The sequence below is a fragment of the Sinocyclocheilus anshuiensis genome, unplaced genomic scaffold (genome assembly GCF_001515605.1).
Source record: "Sinocyclocheilus anshuiensis isolate Anshui unplaced genomic scaffold, SAMN03320099.WGS_v1.1 scaffold983, whole genome shotgun sequence".
Classification (NCBI taxonomy): Eukaryota; Metazoa; Chordata; class Actinopteri; order Cypriniformes; family Cyprinidae; genus Sinocyclocheilus; species Sinocyclocheilus anshuiensis.
Window position 1 is genome coordinate 1234020 of NW_015546086.1, and position 16330 is coordinate 1250349.

Consider the following 16330-nt stretch of genomic DNA (forward strand, 5'->3'; position numbering starts at 1 on the left):
ACTCCACTCCTCTGGCTTCGCCTCGTCCCTTCGTCCCTCCGGCTCCATCAGGCTCCTTCATCCCCTCGGTTCCTCATCAGTCCTCTTTCGCTCCGGCTCCAACGCGGCCTCCCGGATCCATGCTTTCGCATCGGTCGCCGGCGCCATCTGCTCCGCCTAGGACCTCCGGATCCTCCCTGTCGCCCTGGATCATCGGATCTCTATCTCCGCCTCGGGCTCCTCCCTCCGTCGGCTCCACCGTGGGCCACCGTTATGGCTGTGGCCTGGGTCCTGCTGTGCTCCACCTGCTCTGGGCCCCTCCTGTCTCCTCCCTCATTCGTTGCCTCCCTGGTCTCTGTCTGCTGGCCCCTTCCCGGGTGCCCGTCCTCCTCCCGAGCCTCCTCCTTAGTTCCCACCCGTCCCCCCCCTGTTGTTCTACGGCGCGAGGATGCACCTTCCGGAAGGGGGGCGATATGTCAGGATTATGGACTGGTTTTTGTTGTGTTTTCCCTCTCCATGTGTTCCGTGTCCCAGTTAATTGACTGATTCCATGCACCTGTGTTCCCCTGATTGCCCTGTGTTTAAAAGTACCAGTCTGTTCAGTTTCTGACTAGATTAATGTTAAGGACATAAATATGTCATAAATAATACAATGTTCTTAATTGTTGTCAAATTATGTTTGTGATCTATTCAAGCATCAAAATGTATTAAAGTGTTGAAAATGTGTTTTAGTTTTTTTTCTTTCAAACATTTTGTTGTTGTCCCACATTATCAAATATGATTGAGAATGTGGGACAGCATGCTTTGGGGAAATGAATAGTATTTAATGATGATGTGAAGCATTGAAGTGTTTATAATAATTGTAATGGACCTACATACTGTACGTGTAGAAGATTTAGAGTGTTCTAGAGGAATACTGGATTGGCATTCCTTTGTAAAAGTTTGAATGTTATGGTTCACTTTTTTTATTTTTTTTTATTTCCTGCTTAATTTTCCTTTTTATCATTATTTGTAGATCATTAGCTATTTCTGATCTTGGAATTTGATTTGCTGAGTGGCATTCCTTGAATATGTTATAGTCCACTTTTTCTTTCTTTTCTTTTCTTTTCTTTTCTTTTCTTTTCTTTTCTTCTCCTTCATCTTTTTTTTTTAATTTTTTTTTGTCTTTTTAATTTTTGTAAATTATTAATTTGCAAGTTATGTCTACAGAATGATGTTAATACTAGCATATGCACATATGTGCTAATACTAGTATACAGTATGTAATATGTACATATGTAATATGTTCTAAACATAAAATAAAATAAAAAATAAAGTGAAATAAAATAAAATACCAGATCTTTAGCATCATGGGACATAATTTTTCAAGTTTTCTCTAAAGAATCTATCTATCTATCTATCTATCTATATTTTATATATATTGTATAACGTAGTAGTAGTAATATTTTCATTGTAAATCTTCAGCCTCAGTATGTCTTCAGTTCAGTTCAGTTCAGTTCAGTTCTTACTGGAGTGAAACTCTTCTGTATGTGCAGAAATGAGACAGGGAAGTGACTAAGAAACGTCTCCCACCCTGTGCTTACAAGCTGACTTCATTTCCCTATAAGCAGCTTTAGACCATGAGGTATTTTTAAGAGGCCCTTGTTCCCTCGCCTAATGTCACTTGCCCAGCACCCATGACATGACAGGTTGGTCAGTATGACCACCAACTGTTTTGTAACTCAAAAAAATTCTAGTTTTACATTTGATCAACCGTACTAAACTTCCTCAAAATCTGGCTTGAGTATGGAATTTGTGTATGTGTGTAAAGCCGCATGGGGTCTTCTGTTTACATGACAAGGGAATGGAAATATGTTTCTAAGCTGTCAAAGTTTAAAGAACAGGATTACATGAATCATTAAGCGAGACAAACAAACAGAGAAAATTAAGCTTAATTTAATGGAGTCAATCATCTCCGAACAAGCTTCATTTGTCACTTGTGGATGTGTGAGGGAGGGAGGAATAAGACATGATATTAGCTTATTTTCTCACAACGTTTGCCATTGAATCATGATGCCAGACTTTGTAAATGTCTTAATTTTATGGCTTGTCTGAGTTTCTAAACACTAAAGATTTTGTTTGTAGCTAAGCTGGTAGCTGAGACCACAAATTTAGAAATCTCGAAAGCCATGTTTTCTGAAGGGAATACAATTTACACTATTACTGCCTGTCTTCCAATGACTGATTCATTTGTTGCATATTTTAATGTAGTGTTTCACTGAAATTCTTCTTTAAACACTTTTTAGTAACTTTTACTCAAATATACAGTATTTACTCCACTCTGAGTCATCATAAGACCAGGCCATGAGTCTGTTGACAAGTCAATATCTGCAGAGCGTGACCATCAAAGGACTCAAAAGTAAGAGTTTGTGATGATTGTTCAAATGTTAATCAGACCAGAGCCCATTCCTGAAAAGCCACTCTGATGAGTAGATAAACAAATCCTTTCATGGTAGAGTTAAAGATGACCCTCCTAGTGCTGTTGCTGAAGACTTCTTGGAAATAACATAGTATATAGACCAGGGGTGCCCAGACTCGGTCCTGGAGGGCCGGTGTCCTGCAGAGTTTAGCTCCAACTTGCCTCAACACACCTGCCTTTAAGTTTCTAGTATGCCTAGTGAGAGCTTGATTATCTGGTTCAGGTGTGTTTAATTGGGGTTGGAGCTAAACTCTTATGGACACCGGCCCTCCAGGACCGAGTTTGGACACCCCTGATATAGACCATTGAGTCTTCAATAAATCAGCAATGAGGGCAAATTACATCCACAAGGCAACTTACAAACATTTTTTATTTTGGGAGGGGATGCTGTTGAATGTTCATTGTCTAATTTGAATTGTCTTTCCTATAGGCACAGTGGTGGTTACTTTAAGACCGCATGGGTTTCCCCTAAAATGTCAAAATATTAAAAAATACATCGATGTCATTCATGAACATATAATGTCACTGAGAGCAGCTTGAGTGCTTTATGCATTGTTGACAGCACTTGTAATTTAAAAGTACCACTGTACATGGAATGCTTGGAGGTAGACAACGAATTAATGGAAGTCTGTTGTGGCTCATAAGACATTTATTTTAAGTCGGTTTGTAAAAATATGCTTTACTAGTCCATTTGAGAAGACACTTTTAGGTGCAATACTGAGATACATTACACATAGAAAACATAAAATAGATCTCAATTCCTGTTTTACCATGATAACATCTGTGCTTCCTAACTCTTGAAAATCACAGTTTTTCTATATTCACATACTATTTAACTTTCTTTATTAATACTTTAGGATCTATTATATTACTGTATTATATTACTGTAGGGTGTTCTGTTTTTTTTCTCCCTAAAATGTTATATATATTTATTTATTTATTTATTTATTTTTTGGTAACTTGTGAAATTTATTTTATAATTTGTGGATACAGTTTTTAGGCATAATTTGAAGAAAATACATTACAAAAACATGACAAGAGTCATACAATATTTATTTAAATTACTCATTTATTATATATGGTAAATGTAATGTTTATTTTGGGCTAGAATGCTGATTTATGTCTTGCCAATAGGCTTAATTTTTTCTATAGCTCTAGGCCTTATTCTTCAAAGTCCACCCTTAAGACAACCTCTTAATTGCGCTTAACTGCTTTACAGCCACATTGACAGATGCAAACAGGACATTCCTGCAAGTGTGAGTTGTATGACAGACGCGACCAGACAGAGACCATGGACACAGCTTCACAAGTACTTGTCAATGTAAGGACAAAGTTACGTAGAAACACTGAATGTGCTGTTGATTTGTAGGTCACTGTGGACTATTACAACCCCAATTCCAGAAAAGTTGGGATGTTTTGTAAAATGCAATAAAATAGAATCTGTGATTTGTTAATTCTCTTTAACTTTTATTGAATTGACAAAAGTAAAAAAAAAAAAGATTTCCAAAGTTTTCACTGACCAACTTAAATGTATTTTGTAAATATAAAAAAAATTGATTTTGATGGCTGCAACACACTCCAAAAAAGTTTAGACAGAGGCAAAATAAAAGTGAAAAGGTTATAGAATATCCAAATTAAACTGAAAATGTAAAACAGTTCGCAGTAAACAGGTGAATTGGTAATAGGTAATAGTGTCAATACAGTTAATACTTTTTATAATATTAAAACAGCTTTGATTATTCTCAGTACAAATATAATAAAACTTCATCTATGAGATTTAAAATGATAAATTGCATTAGGCATGTACAACAGCTAGCTACTAGTACATGAAGTAAAGGTTTGGCTGGTGTAACTTGCATTTGCTTGTCTGGTTTTCAGTGTATGGCTTCACCTTCCTTTTAAATAATGTAATAGACTTTATGACCACTATTTTTTTTGTCTTTGGTGAGGGTCTAAAAAAAGCTTTCTTTGATGTTGATCCAAAATAGCACTATAGTGTATAGTATTATAGTAACTTTGACATTTTAAAATACATAAATGTATTAAACTATAAATGTGAACCACATGTCAAATGGAGTGGTACATAAGCATTTTAAATCTAAAGCAGGCTCAATGAAACTCCAGCTCAGCTGTGTCTCTGCTCAGGATCTCCAGTTATAACAACCCTGACCTATAGTGTATTACAGTGAATTTTAAAGTTTGGTATGGGGGCTTCTGGTAAATTGAGGCCTTTCACACAAAGAACAAAAACTGTAACAATAAGTATAATGATAACGTTTTAAAATCACTCTAATTCTAACAGAATAGCAAAATCCACACCACAACTATAGCATAATACTGCTGGAAGCAATTTCAGCCGATGCATGATAAAATACATCAGACTTTACAATCAACATTATGTTATCATCTGTTGTTGTGAATGATAATATAGTTATCGTTAAAGTTCGTTTTCATTCTTGGTGTGAACGGGCCTTTACTCCTAAAGATCCCAGGACTCAGGGACCAGTATAAGCATTTAAGATTGAATATGTGCTAGTGTATACAATAGAAGTCAAAGATCACTGTTTAATATATACTATACTGTATTTACAAAAGGAAATGCATTTACTTTTGTTTATACAGTTTGGCTGTTTAATGTTCAATGGGATTATGCAAGAGAAGCTGTTTGGTCATTAAAGGGATAGGTCACCCAAAAATGAAAATTCTGCCATCATATTATGCCCTTATATTGTTCCAAAATGCTAATCTTCGAAATGCAATTTAAGATACTTTTAATGAAGCCCGGGAGATTTCGCTGTGATTTTGCCAAGTAAGACCAACATCTTTTGTTGATCCTGGAATAACATTACTGTCCAATAACATAGACTTAACCCTTTCCCTACCCATAATTTAGGCCTAAAACCAGAGGGAAATGATAGCTGAATAACAAGGGTGTAGAAGCACCTAACCCTGGCTGTAAGCCTAAAGTTGACATTTCCTGTAAACGTACCCTTCACATCCGATTGGTTGATTTAAATCTTGTTCCAGGATCAACAAGGATGTTGATCCAGGAATATGTTGTACTTGGTGAAATCACATTCACTGTTTCGGACCCTCCACTGAGGGTCCATTTAACCAAAATGTACAAGATCCAAAAAGGTTATAAAGGTGTTGTAAAACTAATCCAAATTTAGGCTTTTATTCACATATAAACACACATGCATAGGTAACAACTAACACTAACACTAAGTCTAAATCTGGACCATCTACTTTATTTTATGCTTGATATCCTAACTGCTTCAGTGATTTACATCTATTGCAGCTACATGTGCTCATTGTAATGTACTTCCTGCTTTCCACAGACAGGATGGTACAAATTAACTCTATTCCACTCCATCTCCCAGCTTTCTAATGCCTTTACTGTGCTTGGGAAATGGTGAATGGAGCTAACAGAGCATTACTGACAGACCTGTTCAGAATATAGAGTAAAATCGGACACAACTGCCACACTCTGTGAACCTTGAGGAGAATGTTTAATAGTTAGACAGTATCAACATAGTCATTGTTTGTAATTATAGGAGTTACATTATTGTGTTTGTATTTATGCCTTGTACAGTTTACGTTTTTCCAAAGACCATGTTTAACCAACACAAGTCACGTGATTATGCAGCATGTCTGGACACGGACTGTGGTTGTCGGGAAAAGTGACAAAACACTTGTTGCTTGCTGTAACATGTATCATGTGCCTTGTTATGCATATAACTGTTCTACATAATCACAGCTTGTAAGAGGGTCAGTGGTGGTTGCGAAGGTTCATTTAAAATACATTTTCTAGCTACCCTTTCTGCCTTTGGTTTATCATCTGGTTTGAGATAATATTCAGTGCATTTATGATGCACTGGTTGACTGAGTCACTGATGGAGAATTAATGCTATATCTGGGTGATATGACATAAAGAGAATATTGAATATTTCCGTTTTTACTCAATATAATCAACAACTCACTATTCTGATCCAATATAGCTATTCTAGCTCTTCTTGTAGACACAGTTCTTTTGTATCACTGTATTATAAAATGAGTCTGATTAACTGGAAAGTCCATCATATTTTTTACTTACTGTAGGTAGCAGGGCTTTTGGGATACGTGCCATAGATGTTAAGTGATTGGTTATGTCAGCTTTAGGTGATGGGTAAACATCCAGTTTGATCTGTCAGAGAGGAGAGTAGAGATTCTTTCTGAGTTTCAACTGGATGACCATGTCCAATCATTTGGTGTAAATGGAGGTGAGTAATGGTCAAATCACTGACCCATGTGTTGAGGGTATGGGTGAGGAGTGTGAGCTTTTCCAGCTGAACTTAAGAGCTGTTATCTTGGAAGGAAATAAGCCAGAAAAGCACTGACCCGGAAATGCACATCTTGGCTAGATATTAACTGGTAAGGGCTCATGAATTGCTGTCTGTTCCATATTCTGTTCCATGTTCCATATCTTCCATATTCTGTCTGTTGATGTATTGCATTTTTGTGTTGAAATTTTTAAGTATAAACAAATTTGCTTGAAATTGATGAAAGATGAAATGTATTATCTGTTTGTCTGTCTATTTATATTCATTATTTTAATTATTTGTAAATTCACTATTTACAGTGGTTACATTATATTTAAATGGGGAAGTCTTGGCCTAATGGTTAGAGAGTTGGACTCGTAACCCAAAGGTTGCGGGTTTGAGTCTCGTACCGGCAGGGATTGTAGGTGGGGGGAGTGAATGTACAGCACTCTCTCCCACCTTCAATACCACGACTGAGGTGCCCTTGAGCAAGGCACCGAACCCCCAACTGTTCCCTGGGCGCCGCAGCATAAATGGCTGCCCACTGCTCCGGGTGTGTGTTCACTGCTGTGTGTGTGCACTTAGGATGGGTTAAACGCAGAGCACTAATTCCTAGTATGGGTAACCATACTTGGCCACATGTCACACTTGTTAATTAGACTAAATTAAATAATTACAAAACAACAAAGTACATATCAAAGTAATGTAAAGTTCAGCGTGTATTCCTGTCTCAAAGTTCATATGAGTCACTTCATAACCAACCTTTTGAACATCCGGTTGCTCTCTCTTATCACCTAGTGCTGTAGTGCGGTCTCTCCCCCGTGTGGAGGTGCAACTGTCTGATGCATGTGATCCAATAACTGTTGAGATTAAATTACTACAGAAATAATTCGTGACTTGTAATAAATTGTTAACATGGAAATAAATAATGACTTTGAGAAACAGTCATGTGGATATTCGCCAGATTTAAGACTTTATCCTTTTATTCGATTCTAGTAATTTTGGTAATTTGTGATTCATTATGAAAATTAAGGTAATTTAAGTTGTTACCTGGGATTTAAACCTAAGGGAAATTGTTTGCTTCTTTGTTTGTTTGTTTTTTAGCAGGAGCCACAATAAGACGATTCAAAAGTTAAACTTGATCCAAAATAAATTAATATACCATTATGTTATATTTGAGGAGTAAAGTGTTATTGGCTACAACGGCATTCCATGTTAGTTTCACTGCTATATTATAAAGGTTAACATTCACTTAAATTCGGAGTGAGTAGAGCAAAGTGACGCTCTCTTTTCGTTCCGTTTTAGATGGAGATTCTGTGATTGCATTGTGTGTGTGTGTGTGTGTGTGTGTGTGTGTGTGTGTATATATATATATATATAAAATAAAAAAAACAATTATTGTGTGTGTGTGTGTGTGTGTGTGTGTGTGTGTGTCCTTGTCAATTTCCCCGCACCTCCCTTTTGCTTGGTGTCCACTCACTTTTTCGGGTGGGCAGTGAGCCCCTCCTCTAAATCCCTGACGAAGTTATTTAGGGTGTAAAATTGATTTGAATTTGCTGTTAGCGTTCACATTTTGTGTCCGGACCACAGCGAGCAACATACGCTCCAGAGAGATTCATCAAATTGAGGAGAAGGAGAACACACTTTTTTTTTCCTGACACGTATGAAGGTCTCATGAGGACTCACTGTGAACTGGGATTAAGTAAGATTAAAGATTTTCGTTTGGAATTATAACTTTCATAAAAGGTACAGCATTTCATTCACTATTTTGTACTGTTCTATGTATGTTATGACACTGTCGTCAGTCAGAGTGATTCAGTAATTGCAAAATGTATGAATGCATGTCACGGCATAATATGATTACATTTAAATAAATCAGATAATAATTCAAAATAGCCTACTAGATGTAGTTTTTAACGATTGTTTTTCAGCCTTCGTCGTCTTGCTATTGTTGTTGTTGTTGCTATTATTATTATTATTTATTTTCTGTTGTCCAAATATTATTTCATAGTATATTTTACAATATGGAGTAGCCTGAATAATATTATATTCATGTTAATATTGTAACATGAGTCACAAGGAAATATTAAGTTCCCATGACCTCACTCAATACAGGAGTAGAATTATCCAAAGTGAATCAGTGAACTGATAAAGCAGTGCCAAAGACTCGTTAACAATCTTTCACATCTCTGATGCTGACTAGGCTACATAATTGGGCGTGACTAGTAAAAGCTTCCAGCTCCGTTTAAGGCACCTAGTCTAGGGCAAGGCAGTTCTGAATATCTATTCGCAGATAATAATTGACTATGAAACATTAACTGTAGACTGGGTAATCTACTTATTACAGAGTGAGGAACTTCCAACAGCAGTGCAGGAGCGAAATAGAACGCGCAGACATTGGTACAGCGCGTGCGTGAATGAAAAGTGATGATGTCTCTAATCTCAGACTTCTTGGATGATAATGAGGATTTTAATGCATCTATGTGCAATTCTTTGGAAACGTTTCCTAAGTAGATACACCACGTGTCCGTTGTTTTATCATTTTATTTTTTATTAAAGATATTTTTTTTGAGATACAATGTAGTGTTCGTGCACTGTAACATTTGCCTCCATCTATTTTTGTCACAATGATTTCTGTAATTTATATTTGGTTTTATGAGATTTCGGTAATGAAATTCAGAGTGGTCAAAAGTGCGATGACCTGCACGTTTTCACCCCGTTGATCGTTGAGGCGGCAGTTAAACTTCAAATGGCACCTTTAAGGAGCTGACTTTCTCATACTGTAACAGGCACGGAATAAACAATAGAAAACGTACAACTGCATGAAATACTATGAAGAAAGAAACAAAGAAACCTTAATGTTCACATACGTCACGTACTTTTAACTTTCACACCGCACTTAAGTTTTGGGTTGCTTTACGTCACTTTCTCATGTGGTCAGTGGGTAGTCTCGTGAGCCCCGCTTTTGTAGTGTGGCGGTGGCAAAAATTTGTGCTTCACCCCCCGCAGGGGATTATAGCAAATTGAATACTCAATTCGGCCTCCCACCCTCTGAGAGGAAACACTTTGTATGACCACCACATCGCCTCAGTCAGATGAGTAAAGCCTTTCAGCATTCATGAGTCTTAATAGATAGCAAATGTTATTCAGCTCTGAATACAACTAGATTTAAGTGACTTTTCAAATCAATGATTCAGTGATTCTTATCTTCACCTCCTAGACTGGAAGATGTTGCTAAATATAAAACACATGCTGTGGTTGATCTGCATATACCAAACTACGACTGAATCTGGTAAGCTTTTTTTATATATATATATAAAAATTAACATCTATATTAAAGTGTTTGACTGGCAATACATCTCTACATGTTCAAGAGTTTCAGAATGTAAGGGTGGACATTTGATTTATTAATGTAAGACTGGTGTTTGCATGAGTCTAAGGTACAAATTCGTGTGAATATATACATGCTTTTCTTCTCTGTGATCTTTTTAGGGGTCTATATGATTTCATTTCATGCAACAAAAATATACTTATTTGTTAAATTAATTTCAATGCATCCCCTGAACTGGTCAAAGTGTAGTGAATCAGACCTTAAAGTCCCCATGAAATCAAAATGAAAGTTTTTTGGGTGTTAGTATCAATATGTTAGTCTTAATGATATGTCCCGCCCTGTCTTCCTGTTTCAGTTAAAATGACGTCAACTCATAGAGTAACGCTGCGTGTTTCTAAGCATGTCAGGGGACCTTTAAACTCTCATTCCCACAAACTATTGTCCCCCAGCTGCCTCTAATGGTTTACTTCCAGGCACCTATACCTTTTAATTAGGATGTTCTTGTAGTCTGGTGCAAACAGATGGCTTGACTTCATCACTCCGAGAGGCCATGCTCTCACACAGAGGTGTGCTACCCTGAGGGGTAATCCCACCTGTCCAAAGCATTTCTCACATTGTTGGTCCAAGTATATGGTGATTTTCTGTCAGTTATGATCCTTTCAACGTCCCCCCTTCAAGGTTATCTGTCCTTCTACAGGAAAGTAGTTTCTGGTGTGCTCACCCGTAGGCTTCACAGAGGCAGTAAAATAATTCTCAGCTCATTTATCATAAACACAGTAAGGCATGATTTCCTGTGCTTTGCGGTGGATGCAGCTGTGTGTATAACGTTGAGACGTGCCTTTCGTTCTCTCAGTCTCTAGCACGTTATTGGTGATGCGTCCTGTCAGCGGCTTGTTGTCCGGGAAAGTGACCCTTCCATGTTACTTCTCCATCAACCCCACTGTCGGACCTAGAAACAGAAATGCCTCCGGAACAGATTACCTGCGCATCAAATGGACCAAAATTGAGGAGGGTGTTGAGTCGACTGTTCTTGTCACCCAAAACGGCGTCATTAAGATCGGTTCAGGGTACAGGAGCCGTGTATCTGTGCAGAGTCATCCGGAAGACATTGGGGATGCTTCTCTGACTATGGTGAAGCTTCGGGCCAGTGATGCTGGAACATACCGCTGTGAAGTGATGTTTGGGATTGAAGACACACAAGACACAGTCAGTTTGAATGTTGAGGGTAAGATTTTTTTCTTTATCTGTCTCATATTCTTTCAAATTTGTCTTGTCTTTTTAGAGACACCATTGTTGTATCCAAAGCACATATGCTGCTAATATGGGAAATTCCTTAAAGCTAATTGATCAATGAAAGTCATAACCCAAGTAAATTATAAATAAATGAAAGTTCAGTCTGTTAAGTGGAACTGTTTATGGGAGAAAACCCGGAAGCACAGATTATCTAAATTGTTGAGGGATTTTAAGGTTGTTTTGGACTCTCCCAGATTACAGTTACAATGTAAAAAGTCAAATGCACTCCAATAAACTTTACCTCTCTTAATGTCTTCCCTCTGCTTGGATATACTGTGATGGCAGGACGCATCTTGTATGGGCTGATTTATGCTCAGGCCATGTGAAAGGATGGGTTGGGTCAACCCTGAATTGCTTTGGCTCTAGAACTGCAGCTCCACCCTACTCTCAGCAAAGACACACTACCATTTTAATTAGATCCATTACTCATTTAATTTGAATTTTTTTCAAAGCGACAATTATGGGGGTGGATGGAATGTCCCCTCATTCAAATGAATGTCCCAACACTGCTTGCTTTATTAATTTGTTTATAAGCAACATGCAACTTGCAGTAAAGCAGTTTCTATTAGGCTTCATATTTATTGTGGTCACTTACAACAATGATACTAATACAATATGCCCCCTTTTAATGAAAATGTTAATGGATGGAATGGTCTTTGTTAGGACATGTTCATTTTTGTTTGTTTTATTTATTCTTTTGAACAGGCGTGGTGTTTCACTACAGGTCAAAGGTCAGCAGATACATCATGAACTATGCACAAGCTGTGCAGACCTGCAGCAATGTTGGAGCCACCATTGCTACAGCAGAACAGCTGAGAGCTGCTTATGAGGATGGATTGGACCAGTGTGATGCTGGTTGGATAGCAGATCAAACAGTGAGGTTAGAAGCATCACACACACAAACAGTCTGTACTTCTATATCTTCCACTGGCAAACTCAGTAATACGTTTTAGACAATATGTCAACATGTTGATATAAAAATAAATTACATAGGCTGTACTACTTGTACTACTTTTTTAGTCATGAGAAACTTTTCCCTCTGTGTGGATTATTTCTATCTAGATATCCAATCACTAGACCAAGGCCTGGCTGCTTTGGAAATCTGCCTGGAAAACCTGGTGTCAGGTCATATGGCAAACGCAGGCCCACAGAGACCTACGACGTGTACTGCTTTGTGGATAAACTCGAGGGTACGGATTTTACTATACATGTTATTTATTTCAACTTTTTTTATTTTTAAAATGTTTAATTTGGAAAAAAAAAACGGCAACAAAAAAATCTTGTTGACAAGGCCAGCAGTTCTGTGGTTATGTGAAAGAGCAGTAGTTTATCTATTATATTTGCTCTATGCTGACATATTTAATGTGGTTTTAAACTGCTGTTATAGCCAAAAATAAGTATCGACCATTTTGGCAATGAACATCTGTGGTATTAAACATTGAAGTGTAAGCTTTCAATATTTTAGCTGCCACAAAAGAGAAGTTTTTTTAAAGCAAATCTGTCTCTTTTCAGTTCCATTTTCAATGTGAACTTTAAAAGCATGTTCAGTTACTAATAAGGATGAGAAAATGTTGATTGTAGAGAATTCTATTTCTTACAAAAACCAAGGATGACCCAAAAATAACAAGGATTATTCAAAAACAATTTTTCTCATATCTTGTCAGAAGACTTGTTATTCTTAATATGTGCTAGGTCCAGCTCAATGTTATGACAACGGCATGAAAAACAGCTAATATCAGAGACAAATGGAAAATAGATTCATGAAATTAACACTCTGTTGTATGTTGTGGTGTTTAATATGTCTCATTCCCTCACGAAAGAAGATCTGGGTATGTCTTTACTGTTCTGCAGTATATTACTTAGACGTCATAAAAACCTCAGTTCTAGCTTTTGACAGCAACACCCAAGACTGGGCGAAAACAGCTCCCCCTCATTTTTATTTTCATTTGATTCACTACAGCGTTTGCTAATGGAAAACAATTCTTTCTTTTTTTGAAAACTGTTTAATGAATTTGCATTTGTCATATTATTTGGGTATTCCTCCTCCACCCAATATCTGGGTTTTGATTCATTGACTGGCACTTTGAAAATACTTGTTAGCAAGACTTCAATAATTACGATTATACTTAACATACGTTCTTAGTTTGTAATCTGTTTTGAAGACAAACTCAAAATTCAGCTAATTTCAGATATAATAATACAAAATATTTATTTTGTGTGTTTCTTTCTTTTCTTTTTTTACTTCAGGTAATGTTTTCTTTGCGCCCACAATGCGTAAGATGAACTTTAATGAGGCCAAGGCTGAGTGTGAAAGCATGAATGCAGAGCTGGCCTCACCTGGTCAACTCCACGCTGCCTGGAGACAGGGCCTGGACCGCTGTGATTATGGATGGCTGTCTGATGGCAGTGCTCGCCACCCTGTCTCCATACCCAGAAGTCAGTGCGGTGGTGGTCTGCTGGGTGTCCGCACCATGTACCGCTACCGAAACCAAACAGGCTTCCCAGATCCCAATATGAGGCTAGGAGCGTACTGTTTCAAAGGTAAAGACTTTACACTGAACTCATGAATTGTTTATGGTGTAATAAATGAACACCTGAGTGGTTGCAAGAACAGCCACTTTACCAGCTGCTTTGACGTCACTTCTCTCAGTATGCGTATTATGGAGCCCTCACCTCACCCCACCCCAGACTTACTGTGAATGCCTCTGAAGGGCAGTAAATCAAAGCAGAATATTAGTTAAAGTGCACCACTTTTTGATAATTGAGGTTCTTTTGAGTTGAGACGCCTGGTATGGAAAAGTTTACATGAGAGTTGCTCATTCTTCAGTGATTCACTGACCTCACTCTTCTGCATTCTGGGTTGCCGCCCGTTTCTAAGGAAACCAAACTGGGCTTGGACAAGAGGGCTTAAACATCCAGAAGTCCGTTATGCCACTGTAGTGCTTTGTGGCTAAAATGACAGATGCTTGTCAGACTTTGCCTTGTGGTGTTGTAGGTACTCAGACGTCAGAAAGACTTGATAATGTTCTCATCAGCTTTGATGACCTCATTAGAACAATATTATGCAACCAGGGAGATCAGTCTCAAAAGATAAACAGCACTGAGACTCGTCAAAGTCCCTTGAAAACAAGTTAGTCAATGGCCATTTTGGTAATGCATTTGAGCAGATATTTTCTATGCTGGTAATAGGCATATCAACTAGGGATGCATATTGCTATATTTAAATATATTAGCAGCCTAATATTGGATATTTAATTGTGCTAATTTTGCATCCTAATTACTTTTGCTGTTATGTCAAGTTTACCTAAAATTAATCTTTGAAAACAATAAGAATTTAATAACACTGTTAAATGTAAATCTCAAAATGAATATCATTTTTTGATATTGTACATTATAATGTTTTTATGCCTAATTTCACTTGTTAGATTTAAATGCCTAATTTTATTTTGTAGTGTTTTAATTGTCATTATAATATTAGCTGATTATCGTTTTTCACCCTAAAATGAAAGTAGTTATTGGGGATAGTGCATCCCAAATATCAGCTGATACCTTCCTGAAAAGACCAAATTCCCCCAAATCATTTCTAAGATTATTTACAATAACATAAAATATTTAATTCAGTCAGCAATAAAATCCTACAAAAGTATTATTGATTTTCCTTCTTTAGCTCAAATCTTGCCTAATACTGCTATGTTAAGCTTTATGTTTTCTCCCAGTCATTTTATCTAAATAATTTGTCTTCTCTCCATTATGTTTCTGGGTGAGTCTTTTGTTGCATAACATACATTTTTCATAACAAAGCACAAGCCTACAGCCATCAACAAAGATGAAAAAGTGCTTAGGTATTACCTGCTACTTTTCTTTTTCTACCTCTTTCCGCTGTCAGACTCTCCTTCCTTCCTGTCATTTGCACCAGCACTTATCTGAACAGACATGTGGATAAAGGAGAACACTACTACCAGAGCTCCAAAATCAGTGGGTCTCGCTAACCCCTGACCTGGGGGGTTTATCTGTTCTACTGAGGCTAATTTAGAAAACCTACCCCATGCTAGGCAGGGCACTCACCCAGAATGACAGCCAGTGACTGCTGTGATAAGTATTGGACCTGGGGTCAACCCTAAACCTCGACACTATGACCTTGGTATTTGTTTGGTCTGTTTCAACTCTGTTAAGCCTCTCTGATCCATGTGGCATTGAGTATGTTGAATTGTCTTCTCTTACGTGGTGGGTTTGGTTCTCATGTTCGTCTGCCCTTTGACTATGAATGTTTGATATAGTGACAGAGCTGCATAAAATCACAGGCTAATCAGGCTGGATTAGGATGACAAATGTTGTGTTTTTGCCCCTCACCACACCTTGCTACATAATAACATCCCACAAACCATCAGACAATGCATCACGTGGATGATGGACATTTTTCTTAAAGGAAAAAGTACCTCATGGCTGACATCAGACTGAATAAAGAGAGCCTGTAGATAATGGAAAACAGCTGGAGCCTTGGTTGCTGGCTTGTTATATCTGAAGATGATGCTTTTTTTTTGTGAACACAGGGTAATTAAAAGCCATTTAAGCATGTAAGCTGTTTGTGTGAATGAGAAACTATTTGCAAAACAATTGTTAGGTTGTTGTAACCATTCTAACACCATTCATCATTCATGAAAGAAATCCACTGAATAGTTTAAAGCCAACTTAATCTGAGTTAATCTGATGTGCTATTCACGCCAACCTTTACATATTTAAAATCAAGCACTGCATACAATGAAATGTTCAAAGAGCTGTCGGTACCTAGAAAGTTGTGTAAAAATTACCATGCCCTTATTTTCCTTTTTATGGAGTTACAGTGAAAATCACTCTCAGATTGCAACAATTTGAAAAGCTTTATCACCCAAGTATGTTTCAACATTTGTTAGAAATATAGGCCTCTCTGGGACGGTATGATCAAAGCATCGCCTTTTAGCAATAATGGGA

General features: G+C 37.4%; 1 protein-coding gene across 1 annotated transcript in view; it reads left to right on the top strand.

The window, feature by feature from the left end:
- The window catches only part of LOC107700056 (versican core protein-like), a 31994-nt gene that overhangs the window by 544 nt on the left and 15120 nt on the right, over positions 1-16330 (top strand). The window contains exons 2-7 of the mRNA XM_016501565.1: positions 10564-10635; positions 10748-10810; positions 10923-11294; positions 12068-12242; positions 12425-12552; positions 13610-13903. Of these exons, the coding sequence (XP_016357051.1) occupies positions 10564-10635; positions 10748-10810; positions 10923-11294; positions 12068-12242; positions 12425-12552; positions 13610-13903 (1104 nt within the window). The remainder of the gene's footprint in view (positions 1-10563; positions 10636-10747; positions 10811-10922; positions 11295-12067; positions 12243-12424; positions 12553-13609; positions 13904-16330) is intronic.